This window comes from Onychomys torridus, chromosome 16, assembly GCF_903995425.1.
Source record: "Onychomys torridus chromosome 16, mOncTor1.1, whole genome shotgun sequence".
In the NCBI taxonomy this organism is placed as follows: Eukaryota; Metazoa; Chordata; class Mammalia; order Rodentia; family Cricetidae; genus Onychomys; species Onychomys torridus.
In genome coordinates this window covers 48,211,358-48,225,369 of record NC_050458.1, presented here as the reverse complement: position 1 = coordinate 48,225,369, position 14,012 = coordinate 48,211,358, and the positions used below count along the sequence as shown (strand labels likewise).

At 48.7% G+C, this 14,012-nt stretch overlaps 1 protein-coding gene across 8 annotated transcripts in view; it reads left to right on the top strand.

Moving 5' to 3' along the window:
- The window catches only part of Pacsin2 (protein kinase C and casein kinase substrate in neurons 2), a 101,819-nt gene that overhangs the window by 51,982 nt on the left and 35,825 nt on the right, over window positions 1–14,012 (top strand). For all 8 annotated transcript variants that reach the window (XM_036208069.1, XM_036208066.1, XM_036208068.1 and 5 more), the window contains exon 2: window positions 13,563–13,701. In XM_036208069.1, coding sequence (XP_036063962.1) covers window positions 13,642–13,701 — 60 coding nt within the window. In that variant the 5' untranslated portion in view covers window positions 13,563–13,641. The remainder of the gene's footprint in view (window positions 1–13,562; window positions 13,702–14,012) is intronic.

The following is a 14,012-nucleotide window of genomic DNA, read 5'->3' as shown; positions in this document are numbered from 1 at the left end:
GCAGTGTGTTTCATTGGTAGTTGTTCACAGAGGCTGAGGCCGCTAGGGAGGTCATTGAGAGCAGTTAGCATGGAAGTGAGCGATGTGTGCATGGCCAAGAAGAGGTAGTAGGTTATGGCAATGGGCATATGAGTGCCTTCAAGGTTCCACTTCCGGCTGAGCCTGGGCTGTCTATCAGATGCATTGCTATGGTATCCTCAGCGTAGCACACTCAGCCCTGGCTCTGCTTTAGAATTTTACCTTTGCTGAGGTTCATTGCATGAATGTTCATCTCTGTACTCCTAACTAAACATGTAAGAGCTTACTCATCTGATAAAATTAGACAAACCTCAGGGCTTCTCTTTACTCTGTCTTGTTTCTCCACTGGGAAGAAGCCTGGGAGACAAGTGTGTCAAGGAGCTGCTGTTCTCTCAGCACTGAGGACAGTGTGAGTCACTGTAGCTCTGCTGGTATTTCAGTCCAGTTTATTTTTAAACCGTTCTGTGCAAGCAGAGTTCCTCATGGTTCCTGTTACTAGGGCTCCATAATATTTCCTTAGGTCTGTGTGCCTGTGCTTTCACACACCCTGTGGGCTTTCTAGTCCCTCAGGCTGTCTCCTGGTCAGGGTAGGAAGGAAGCAGTGTTTCCCCAGCTGCACTAGCAATTCTCCCTAAGTGGGAAGAGTCCGTTGTTACAGTGCTTGTGACTGTTGGGGAGAAGGGGCTCCCCTGGGGAAGGTGCTGTGTGGCTCAGGGCTACGAGGCTCCCTCCCCATCAGGGCTTTACTTCTAGGTCTCCTGGTGGAGAGTACAGGCAGGAAGGTTGGCTTGGCAAGTGTTGGTGCTGCGTGCCCTTGGTTGGTTCTTGGGATCCTTTGAGGATCATGTTTGACAGCAGTGGTTTCTTTTCCCCTTGAACTTTGTTTGGAGACGGCAGGCTGGAGCTCATTACATGGCCAAGGCTAGACTCTAGCTATGGCACTTGTAGCAATCAGTTCTCCTCAGGCTCTTGGGCGTTGGGAGTGTGGTAGGAGCCACCACGCCTATTTCAGTTACTCTTACTGGCCACTTATGCGAGTGTTGCCGCTCTGGAGGGAAAGGTACCTGACTTGTCGGAGGTCAGGTGGTACCCGAAGCTGGGGTGTGGTGGGGGATGGTCTCCCTGCAGAATGTAGCTATCATGCTCCTCTCCTAGAGAGAGCCCTTACAACCGAGCTTTGCTCTGACCTACCTCCCCTTAAGGTACCTTCCCAGCAGAGCTCTGTTTCTTCTCTCCAGCCCAAGATGTTGCTTCTTCTGCTTCACTCTGCTAAAGGGGAAACCCCTGCAGAAATGTTGCAATCTCCTCAGGCTCCAGTGAAAAATTGTTACTCAGCCCCCCCTAAGGGGACATCTCAGCAAAGGTTTTTTTCTGCTCAGTCCCCCTAAGGGAATGTCTCAGCAAAGATTCTTCTGTTCTGCACAGCCGAAAGGTCTTCACCCAAAACTCTTTTAAGAAAGATTTGGGAAGGAGTCCAGGAGAGTGGCTGCCTCTGCCAGGGTGGGAAAGGACAGTCCACACAGCTGACCAGGCAGAGGGGCTTATATAGGGCTTCCTAGGAGCAGAATTTCTCCCGGGAGAAGATTTTTTGCTCAGGAATTGGTTAGTTTTCCTGCTCAGGGATCGGTTGGTTTTGTTGGTCAGGGGCAGAGTTGACTTTGGTTTCAGGGACAAACTGTATTTGTTTCACTGGCTGAGTCTCAGGGCCAGGGTGGGTCTTTTTGGCTGCCCCCTTTTCCTATAATTTATCTTTGGGGAGCCTCTTTGTTTCAAGACTCTGAGGTGTAAAGGCAGCCTGTGTGCTAGCCCTGGTATTCTGGCCATATTTACTTTGCCCCCTGGTCCATGCATTTGGGATTATTCTGCAAGGTTCTTCTCTGCACTCCAGCTCTTGGAGGAAGTGTATTTCCTAGATGATTGCCCAGGGTTTAAAGATAGTCCCAGAGGACCATGCATGGAAAGAGACAGCTCGTGTCCACCTAAAGTGGGTACTTTAGAGGTAACTAGTTCAGGGATAGCACATGAAGTCATCTCACACTAGGTTCTGAGCATATGCTTGAGTCTTCAGGGACCCTGTGCTGGCTACACGTTTTCAGGATTCTGCTATAAGCATGCATGATGACTGGACTGTTTGGTACTAAAAGTGCAGTATTAATTGACTTAACTCCTCACATGCTTGAGTCCTCCGATGTACAGAAGAAGAAGAACGTGTAAGAAGGTGACCTTCTGGTGTATCAGGTGCTCTGGGCATGTGCAGGAGACTCCAGGTGTGGGATGTTGTCTTAGTTAGGGTTTCTGTTGTTATGAAGAGACACCGTGACCACGGCAACTCTTATAAAAGAAAACATTTAATTGTGGTGGCATGCTCACAGTTCAGAGGTTTAGTCTATTTTTGTCATGGTGGGAAGCAAGGCAACATGCTGGCTGGCAGACAGTGCTGGGAAGGAGCTGAGAGTCCTTACATCCTGACTCAGGCAACAGGAAATGGTCTGTCTCACTAGGTGTGCCTTGAGCATATATGAGATCTTAAAGCCTGCCCCCACAGTGGCACACTTCCTCCAACAAGGCCACACCTACTTCAACAAGGCCACTCCTAACAGTGCCGCTCACATGGGGGCCATTTTCTTTCAAACTACCCCAGACATTCTGCTGATTTTGTGGATAGACCAACGGACCATTTTAGAGGAATTGCCCCTCACCTATTTGTTCTCAGCTCAGGACATTTTTGGTTAGTGATCTAAGTAATTAGTCTTTTTCCTTTCCCGTGCACTGTAAGACATGCTAGTGTGTGGCCGTCATGAATGAAATTGAGAGAATCAGTGAACCCAGATCCATCAGTGTCTTACAGAGCTGGAACCCTGGCAGGTACACCAGCTCCCTTCAAAACCTCCTTTCCTGTCCTGAGTCTTCAAGCTCAGTGATTTGCACCTGCTCCTGCCTCACCCCGAGAGTGCAGCCTGGCTTTAAGGCTCAGTTCTTCCACTTCCTGGGTGACCTGAGCACATGATACACAACAGCATTTCTGTTTCTTCATCTTCCTCTGCCTTACTGAGCTGTTGGAGAGTGGGTATGCCCCAGCACTGGGGCTCATACTCAGTAATATTAACTGCTGCTGTTTCTGTTATCAGCAAAGGCAGAAACTATATATCCCCACACAGCCCTGAGGCTCATCTCACCAGTTTTATTCTGCTCTTTCCTGGGATATGAGATGCATGTGTTGATTGTTAGTGCTGGCCCTTTGACTTTTAGCCTTAGTTCACATAGGGATTAGGACAAGAATAGGGTCCTGTGTCCGCAGCATCATGAGTAATTTTTGTGATGTGAATGATCTTGGGGGAAACACAATCTGTGGCTTGATTTACTACAAGATCCTGGAAGAGAGGCAAGCTAGTTACTGGGGCCCTGGTAAGGATGCACGCACAAGGAAGTTGATGCTCAGGTCCAGTGAGATGGGAAAGCACTTGCAGCCCTGGAGAGCACTATAAATATGCACTTGTAGTTTCTAATCTCTGATCTATACAAGTTTTCCCGTAATCTCTTTCTTGTGAGATGCTCTTTGAAGTCATTAAGAGATCAATTCTATTCTCTCTTTTCTTTAACTTTTTTTTTTTGAGACAGGGTTTCTCTGTGTAGCCCTGACTCTCCTGGAACCTCAAACTCAGAGATCCTCCCGCCTTTGCCTGTCGAGTGATTTTCTTTTGTTGGGTATTTACATTTTTAAAAATAATTTTTTGTGTGTATAAGTGTTTTGCTTGTATGTATGTCTGCAACACCATGTGTGTGCAGTGCTCAGGAAGGCTAGAAGAGGGTATTGGACCCCCTGGAACTGGAGGTACAGACAGTTGTGAGCTGCCATGTCATTGCTGGAATTTGAACCCAGGTCCTCTGAAAGAGCAGTCAGTACTCTTGACTGCTGAACCATTTCTCCAGCCCCTAGAAGTTGGCATAGATTTACTGGTTTTGTTTGTTTGAGGGTGTAGGAATGTCTAGGTGTACTTTTCTTTTAAAATTGGTGTTCGAAGCCAGGCCATGGTGGTGCATGCCTTTAATCCCAGTACTAGGGAGGCAGAGGCAGGCAGATCTCTGTGAGAGGCCAGCCTGGTCTACAAAGCAAGTTCCAGGACAGGCTCCAAAACAACATAGAGAAACCTTGTCTCTAAAAACCACGAATGAACGAATGAATGAATGAATTGGGGTTCTAGCTGGGCATGATAGTGCATGCCTGTAACCCCAGCATTTGGCAGACTGAGGCAGGAGGATGTTGAGGCCTGGTTAAGTTGTATAAGTACATTCCAGGCCAGCCTGAGGTTCATAGTGAGACTTTGTGTCACAAAACAAATGTAAACTTGACATTTGAGACAGGGCAAGTACCCTTGCAGGTCTGTACTAAAGATGATAAGGAGAATTTGAAAAATGTGTGAATGTTTTACTTACCTGTATGTATGTATACCACATGTGTGCAGGTGCAGTGCGGAGGTCAGAAAAGGGCATTGGATTCCCCGGAGCTGGGGTTAGACACAGTTGTGAGTTGTCGTGTGGTTGTGGGAACTGTCCTGGGTCCCTTGCAAGAGCTGGTAGTGCTCTTGATAGCCGAGCCATCTCTCCAGCCCCCAGAATAAGGGTGACTTTAAGAAGGCTTGTTCTCTTTCCTTTTCAATCCATCCCTCCTCTTCCATACTACCACAGGTATAATGTCTCCTGTACCTGCTGCGATAGTCTCAGCCTTATTGCGAACACAGGTAACAAACAGTGAATTACAGGTAGTGAGAGGCTCCAAGGGCTCCAAGAGATAGCAGCATTTTAGTTGCTCTTTCTCCTCCTCTCAGAGTGTGTTCTAGTCCTTTCTCCTGCCAGTATAATCTGCCCTTAAAATGCAAATGGAGGATGTACGTGGAAGCTTGCCTGTTAAACTGTGTCTAAGAGATTTGCCAACAATCTGGGGTGCTGAAGCTAGAGCACCTGGTGAAGTAATAGGACAGAAATGGGAAGCTGTCCAAGCCCGGACTGTCCCATCTTGGTTCTGAGTTCTGACTGGGCACAACCTGAGCTGTGAGGACATGGTGGAATCAAGCCTCGGACCACAGTGATGGTTTTTTAGACATCACGGGGAGAAATGCTGATTTGTACAGTTGAGGAAAGCAGACTAAGGGTGGCTAGGTGATTGTGATTTGGCCATAGATGGGCCGAGAGGGGTACTGAGAATGGAGGGCCTCATGTAGGTGTGACCGTGCATGCTAACCAGGGATTGTCATTTGGAATTAGAGCTGTCACGGGCCTAGCAGGGTGGCTGTGTGGAAGAGCAGGGCCAGAGACACTTGGTGGATGCTGAGTGGGACTTGCATGTATGACAGTAGGACCCCTTCACTGGGTTTGCCAGTTTAGGAAGTATGAGCTTCCTCAACCTGCCTCCCCTGTGCGAAGAAGGCCCCTGCAATGTTGAGTGAAACCAAATAAGACGAGCCCCACCTCTCTTCTTAACTGAGGTTCTTAAGAGTGTTTATTTTCAGGAAAATGGTTCTGTGCCCTCATGGAGCTCCTAAAATCTCCTGCCTCTTACCAGCCCACTCTGTAGTTTGATGGGCTAGCCTGTGTCACATGTGACTTGAAAGCCTCCTCTAGCCAACTTGGTTTTCAGGTGATTGTTTCCAGGGCAACTACAAGTTCTTGTCTTCAGGGAGATGCTTCTTGGAAGCAGAGAATTAAAAACTGTGCTCCTACCGTTGTTATTTAGACTGGTTGAGTGCTGGGCAGATGGACTGAGCACTGGGCCTCAGGCCTCTGAGAATCAGCCTTTAGAAGCCAGCGTGTTGTGCTGGACAGAGTTTCCCACTCATTGTTGAGCTGAGTGCTCTACACAGCGTTCCAGAGAGAGAAGTCACTTTATTTGCTGATCTCTATCACTTCCTTTAAGGAGTGTTCCCTTTTCCAGATGAAGTCATTGGAGACAAAATAGGTTTGGCAGATAACTGAGTTGAAACACGTGTTTCTGCTTAATCAGTGGTGTGAGGCCATGTGTTAGCTTAGGCCTGAACACCCACTGTGTGCAAGGTGACTTGAGGACTAGAGAGATACAGGAGACCCTGTCCTTCTTCCAAGGGCTGACTGGACACACACTGAAGCTGGAGCAGAGGGAACCCAGGGGCCTGAGGCCTCAGCTGGGCTGTAGTGAACATGGCTTGAGCTGCCCGGATTTCCTTGAGCTACTAAACCCACTTGTAATGTATAGAGTAGTCATAGGCTCCAAGAAAGAGAGCCTAAAAACTTTTAGAGGACTTGAAGAAAAGCACATAAAATAAAATGAGAGGGGGAGTTACAGTTGTATTAATAAAAGGATTCTCCGCTGTAGATAAAGGCTCCCGTTCGTTTCCTTCTGTGGATCTCATCTTGAGTCAAGATCACTCTTGAGTTCAGCTCACTCTAAAGCCTGTGGCAAGTTTTAACGGAGTGACTGGTACCCAAGGAAATGTGGATGCTACTAGAGTCAGGACGGTGAACAAAAGAGGGCAGTGAGACAGATTCATGCACTCTCAAGAGTTTCCATGTTGGCATAGTAGGGCACGCCTTTAATCCCAACACTCAAGAGGCAGAGGCAGAGGCAGGTGGATCTCTGAGTTTGAGACCTGGCAGTGCCGGTGCCAATGGAGTACCTGCCTGGCTGGGTTGTGTGCTCTGGCGAATGGGGGTGGGGAGCGAGGCTTGCGGACTAGACGACTTGGTAGGAAGTGAGCAGGGCTCTCTAGCTGTGGCGGCTGCCGCGGGGCATGCGGGCAGTGTAGTGTGTTGCTAGGCTGACTTAGGTTTTGAGAGGTTGACAGTAGACTGAAGTGGGACTGGGTGCTGGGAGGACTGCTAGGAGACAGATGACAACAAGATGCAGGGAAGAGGTGACATGGCAGTGATGACGTCAGAGGGAAGTAGAGGAGCTGATCATCGTTTTGGATTTGCAGAGGGGAGGGAGGCCAGCCTAGCAGTGCATGGGAAAACCTGTCTTAAAGCTGTGAGGCTGTTCTGGAATGTGGTCCTGTAGGACCACCCTTCATCCCAACATGGGGCCATTCATGAAACAAGACGTCTTGTTTTTTAGAGGTAGAAGTTCCCTTCACCACCAGGGGCATAAGTGTCCCAGTGAGGACTGCATCTGTGAGCTTTGAGAGACCCCAGTTGCTGCCCTTGCAGTGGGGCATATGATGCTGCTCTAGAGCTGCCTGAGTCCTGTGTCTGCACAGCCCTTGTGCTGGCTGCCTGGCGTCCCAGGCTTCAAGTGCATTTCCTCTTTCAAATCTGTCTTGTCTTCCTTTTCAGACAGGACTTGCTGGTTGGGAAGCTGGCCTCCCTTGTGTGCCAGCATCACAGGCCCGAGTCACTTTTCTCAGCCTGGGGTCAGCATTTGATGGGCACTGAAGCGTCTTTCACTTTTCAGCTTTCTTTTTTGCTGCCACAGCTGTCCCACAGTGAGCACCTGCTCTTGGCTGTCCTGGCTGAACCCATTTGTAGAATAAACCTGCAGCTGAGCCAGGTCTTAGGAGAGATGGTGACTTCTCACGTTGAGGCGGTTAGACACTGCAGAGCTGAGGACAGATACAAAGCACATATGTGTTTGGTTTTTAAAATGTATTTTAAATTATGTGAATGCATGTGGGGGGGGGCATGTGAGTGTGGTGCAGGTGCCCAAGGAAGCCAAACACATTGGATCGCCAGGAGCTGCCTGACATGGATTCTGGGAACCACACTTGCATCATCTGCAAGAGTTGTACATGCTCTTAACTGCTAAGCCATCCCTAGTCACATGCTTGGTTTGTAAATAACATGTTGGGTTTTTTTTTAAACTTTTTTCATTTATTCTTTGTGTCTTTCACATCATGCATCCCGATCCCACCCATCTCCTGGCCTCTCCCGCATCCACCCTCTGCCCCTGCAACACACCCCTCCCCCCAATAAAACAGAATAAACTTTTTAAAAAGAGAAGAAAGGGGAAAATCTCGTCATAGAAACTACAGTGTGACACAGTGAGCTACACAGTAAACCCCTTTATCCATACATCTTGACATGCAGGCCTTCATCACAAGGAATCATTGTTTTAGTTCAAGGCTCCTGGTCTCTGTAAGTGTATCTTATTGTGAGGTTTTAGTTTTGAAAAGCTGAGTGCAGAAGTAATAAGGACGATACCCCATCGGTCCTCTCTGGAGCTTTTGGTACTGTCCTCCTGCCCTGTCCAGTGCAGGCTGGGCCCATCACCTTCTGTTCCTCTTCTCCCTCTACTAGGAAGTACCTGTCCTTACTTCCCATCTTTCTAAGTCCTCAGAGGCCATACTTCTCTCAACAAGCCCCTGTCCCTCAGACTTTTTCCCTGGCACCCACATTTCCTCTGTCCTAGGATTCAATACACTATGTGACTGTGTCACTTAACTGCATGCCAGGGTGCCTCCAGGGTGATCTCATCCCCAGAGGGGCAGGGACTGAGTTTGTCTTGTTAATTGCTGCTGTTCTATCACCAGTTTAGGAGTTCCTGGTGCATGGTAGGTGTTGGTGGAATGGATGGGTAAGTGGATCCCTTGTTTAAAGAATGGTGCTCCCCCTCCCCCCTAGGGCTGCACAGTGACTTAGAAGTTGCAACAGTCACCTGGGCAGTGGTGGTGCATGCACTGGGGAAGCAGAGGCAGGTGAATCTCTGAGTTCGAGCCCAGCCTGGTCTACAGATCAAGTTCCAGGACAGCCAGGGCTGTTTAGAGAAACCCTGTCTCAAAACAAAACAAAACAAAAAATGTTGCAATCATCTCCTAGTAACCTAAGAATTTTCTCTGCATGTAATGAGTAAGAAAGAAACCTGTGTGAACCATGGGACTGCAGACCAGCCTGGAAGGCCATGTGGGCACTTCTGCTCCCCTTGTGGCTAGTGTTAGCAAGGATCAAAGGGGAGGGCTCCTGCTCTTCTTTCAGGGGCGATGGACACAGTACTTGGGCAGTCTTGCTTTCTACAGTAGCTGAAAGGCCTCTTGGTTTTCCTTTTGAATGAACTAAGGGGATTAAAGGGAAGCTAGAGGTCTTACGTAACACACCCTTTGTTTACCTGATACCTGTTATCAGGCCAGAAATGGTAGAAGGAGGTTGTGCCAGCCTCCACTGGGGCCAAGGGCAACTGTGGCACCCTCTGTTAACCTCTAAGCCTCTGCACACTAGCAGAACACTGGCTCTGGGACAAGTGTCGACCTTGTTCAGCAGCAGAAGTCATGGGAACAGGGACCTAGACATTCCTGCTCCATCCTTATTCCTGGACTCCTAAGGAGTGCCTCTAAAACTGGGTTGTTTAGTGAGTGTCTTTGGAGGGCGCACTGTGTGCTGGCTTTAGACAGGGTCTCACATTGTGGCTCAGGTGGCCTGGAGCAGTCCCGTCGCCTCCCCAAGGGCTGCGACTCCAGGCATTGTCCACCAGGCATTGTCCACCGGCTTTTATAATGAGCATCCTCTTGCTCTCGGGCTGCATGTTTGTTGCGTCGTCATTGTCAACCTGACTGGATTTAGAATCACCTAGAAGATGTAAGTCTAGATGTGTCTGCAAGGAGACATAAGTCTAGATGTACCTGGGTTTAGCTGAGAAGGGAAGACCCACTCTGAATGCGGGCAGCACCATCCAGTGGGTGGGGGGGTCCTAGACTGAAGAAAAGGAGAAAATGAGCCGAGCACCAGTCTTTGTTGTCCTCTGCTTCCTGGCTGTGGTGGCAGTGTGACCAGTTAACTCACACGGGCCATCTTTCTCACCTTGATGGATTGTATCATCAAACTGTGGGCCCAGATAAACCCTTCCCGCCTCAAGTTGGTTTCGTCTGGTATCACATCCCAGCGACAAGAAAACTAAAGGAGAAGGAGCTCCTTTTTGAGGGAGCAGAGTAGCCTGTGCTGTCCTTGCCAGTTAATGAACTGATCCCAGGTAATGCCCTACCCATGATGGGCAGCTCACTGGGTGGCTACAGAAGCTCTGCATCCTCCTAAGAGAGGTCTAGAAGGGGGAGCCCTTCACTGCGGGTTCTTGTGCATCCACCAAGCCACGCATCTGCCTCAACTTGTACAATGTGTGTCTTCGTCCTCCTGGCCGATGTGAGGGGAGAGCCTTGTGTTTTTATCATTAACATTGAATTATTAGAGTAACTAACCTTCTCCTTCACCTACAGCACTGGGGAGCTCTGAGAACTCTCTGAATGATTCTGCTCGAGCGTTAGAACTCAGTTTCTTTAGGAAGAAGTCAGCAGTCAGTTTCTGAGGCCAGACTGTGTGAACTGGCTTGTCATTTTGTGCTTTTCCATAGTTCTTTAGTAACTGTTATCACCAGTGTCCCCCTGAATCTAGGACCTCACTTTACCACTCAACCATACCTTAAAGCCCACCTGAACCTCGTAATGGCTCAGGAGGTGGTATGCTACATCCCGCCCCACAGAGGAGGGCTGTGAATCATGAGGGGGCACATACTTTCGAGATCACTGTCAGTAGGGAAGCCCCGAAGCTGCAGCCTGTTTCTGAAGGAGTGGCCTCCCAGGCCTGAGTCTGAGCAGGACGGGGGAAGATGCAGCAGACATTGTGGAGTGAACTTTGCCACATGCTGAACTGTGTCAGGGTTTTGTTGTGTTTTCTCCCCCTCCTTGAGTCTGCCACTGTGACAGATACCTGAGGAAACAGTGTAATGGGAGTAAATGTTTGGACTCAGGGTTTCTGTTCGTGGCCATGACTCCATTGTGGTGAGGCAGAGCATCACAGCAGAAGGGTGTGGTGGCGCAAAGCTGCTCATCTCCATAGGCTCTGAGAAGCAGAGAAAGGGACCAGGGCATGTTCCCAGCGGCCTTCCTGCAAGTAGGGCCCACCTCCCAGTGATGCTGTAATGTTCTCAGTCTTACACAGCAGAACAGTTTGGGGGGTTAATCCTTTGATGTCATCAGAGCCCGGCTTGAGACTTAGAATTTAGTTATTGGGTGAATAAATGAGACCTGCCTGCAGTAGTTGGTAATGAGTGAGAGCCACCGGCAGTGCTACAGAATGCTCCTGTGTGATCCGGAAGCCTGAGCGCTGATTCTGTCGCTGGAGTGCCATCACCAGTTACACATGTCCAGAGATGAGGTTTCTTTGTCCTGACCCTTTCTGACCTCCCATGTGGACAGGAAGCCCTGCTGCCCGTGCGCCCTTGCCAGCTGCCCGTGCCCCCTTGCCAGCTGCCCGTGCCCTGTGGAGGGACTCTTGCTTCTCTTGCTCTCCATGTGTATTTTAGAAGAGAGAAAGGCTGAGGTTAAAGCAGTGAACATTCATTCCCAGGAGCTAGAGAAGGATTGAAAACTGAAGCCAGAGGTCATGGCAGATACTTAGGTTTCATTTTGTGTTGGGGTTGAACCCAGGGCTTCGCACCTGCTAAACCAGCATTCTCGACTCAAGCCACACTTGTCCTCAGTGGTGAAGTGTTGAAAGATTGGTCTTTGGAAGTCCTCTCTGGTGTACTAAGGCAAGAAAAAGAAAAGCCAGAGAGAGGAGGAGATAAGCTGGGACTGTGGGGCTGTGGGGTGTCGATATACTCTATATATGTGAGATACACACACACACACACACACACACACATGTGTGTATGTAGTCTCTATATGATATGTGTATGTGTATATGTATATATGTAGATAAAGTGTCTATATATGATGAATGTATGGTATGTGTATGTATATAGTCTCTATATATGATGTATAGCTACAGTCCAAGCAGATGTATAGATAGTAAATGTAAAGTGGCTGGATTTATGGTGTTTATAGAAAATCTTTTTCTGCTGGGCCTGGTGGCACATGTCTTTAATGCAGAGATAGGCAGATCCTTGTGATTTTAAGGCCAGCCTATCTGCATAGCAAGTTTCCAGCCAGCCTGGGCTACATAGTGAGACCCTGTCTCAAAACAAGAGAAAGAAAGGAAGGAAGATAGGTCATTTTCTATTTATTGACTGTTATCAGCTAAAATAGAAAACAAACAAACAAACCTGAAGAGTCACTAAAAGTATTAAAGGCCTAGCCGAACACTCTGTTACACAAGGGAACTCTGTTACAAAGGACTGTCACTACTGAGAAGCCCTAGGAATCCTGGGTCAGGGTCTCAGGGCACCAGATTCAGTTAGGGCCTGGCCAGCAGTCCTTGTTGTTTGGTGAAACTCAAACAAATTGAAAGGTTATGTTTGGAGATGCACAGGACCTGCTAGAAGAATGACCAGGGCCAGAGAGATGGCTCAGAGGATGGGAATTTGGACTCATGTATGCATATGCACATTCTCTCCCTCAAATAAAAGTGAACTATTTTTAAAAGATCACGAATATGTGATAAATGACAGCATGAGAGGATAAGAAGGTAATGTATGGGGCAGTATGTGCATGTAATACAAGGCCTTTTCGAGAGAATTATCAGTCAGATGCACAGTGTGAGCTACTGCTTAGTCCACCTGGAGGGTTAATACTCAGAGCTGTGTTTGAGGAGAGGGTTTAGCTAGCTCCGGAGGGCACAGCACCCCACAGTTAGTATCATCCAGGCTGTTCTCCGTTCCCGGGCTGGACAGACCCCTTGCCCTTTCTGTGCCCATTTCCCTGCTCTAATGGGGCATGGATGACTGCTGCCCCATAGTTATTAGTCAGGACTGAACTAAGTGCACACATGAAGGGCACAAGGCTCCCTCGAAGCAGGTGACCTCCAGTCCTCTCCCTGAGTAAGGGAAGCTGACAGCCTCCGAGAAAACGCTTGTCCCAGAAGCAATAACGACAGCAACAAAAACCAGTTCCACTCCCTAGTGTTTCTTGCTGTCTTTGGGGAGCTTTCGGGGTGGACACTTGAATATGTCAGGTGTGTGCCAAGTAACTCTTGTTTGTCCTCACTAACTATATTAGTCAGGGGTCTCTAGAGGAACAGAACTGATAGAATTTATTAGAGTGACTTACAGACTGGTCCAACAATAGTATCTCCCAAGAATCCAGTAGTTGTTTGGTCCATGGGGCTGGTCTTGAGTATACACCGGAATCCCAAAGAGGTAGGCTCTGACGTCAGTGAAGGGATGGACTTGCCAGTGAGAGCAGTGGCAAGTAGACAGAGAGCAAAAGCCCCCCTTTCCATGTTCTTATAGCCAAACGTGTGTTCTAGATTAAAGGTAGATCTTCCTACTTGACAAGATGTCATTAAGAAAAAAGAAATCCCTCACAAGTGCACCCAGCCCCTTGGATTTTAGCTGACTTCAGATGTAGTCAAGTTGACAGTTCATGCAGTGTGAGGAATTTGCCCTCCTCTTTCTTTGACTAAGGCTGGCTGGCTCTCAGAAGAGCTTCTGTGGTGTTAACTAGAGCCAGCTGAGCTCCTGGGACATCTCTGGGAGGTTCGTGCAAACCTCAGTCTCAGGGACCTGAGACTCGAGTGGTGGGACAGGGAAGAGAAGCTGGCCTGTGGCAGGGCAGGAGAGACCAGTATGCTGGGGGTGGTGCCATGCATTCAACTGAGATGCCTTGCTTTGTGTCCCGGAATGGAAAACTACAACCATCTGTGTTTGTCTTTCTTAGGTCTCTCTGCAGGTTTTGAGCGTCTGAAGTGGATCCCTGAACCAGAGTATCTGCTGCCATCTCCCCATCCTCTGCAGAAATGTCTGTCACCTACGACGATTCTGTGGGAGTGGAAGTGTCCAGTGACAGCTTCTGGGAGGTAATGCCTCCCCTTTTGATGAATGCAGATCCCAGTTGCTGGTGTCCAGTGTGCCGTTGTGGTTTTAGTAGAGTCAGGAAGAGAGGAACGTAACTCAAAACCAGCTGTCACTTGCCACCAAGTGGGTGGTGGCAGAGATAGGGAGTGTAGGAATGCTCCAGCCCTCAGTGGATCCCCCACAAGCTGAGGTGTGTTTGTGACAGGTCTTGATGGTTTGCCCTCCAATGTTCTTGGGTGTCTAGCCCCATGTGACAGGCAACCACACACAGTAGTTAGGCAGCTCAGTCTCACAGGCAGTTTTTACACAGGAG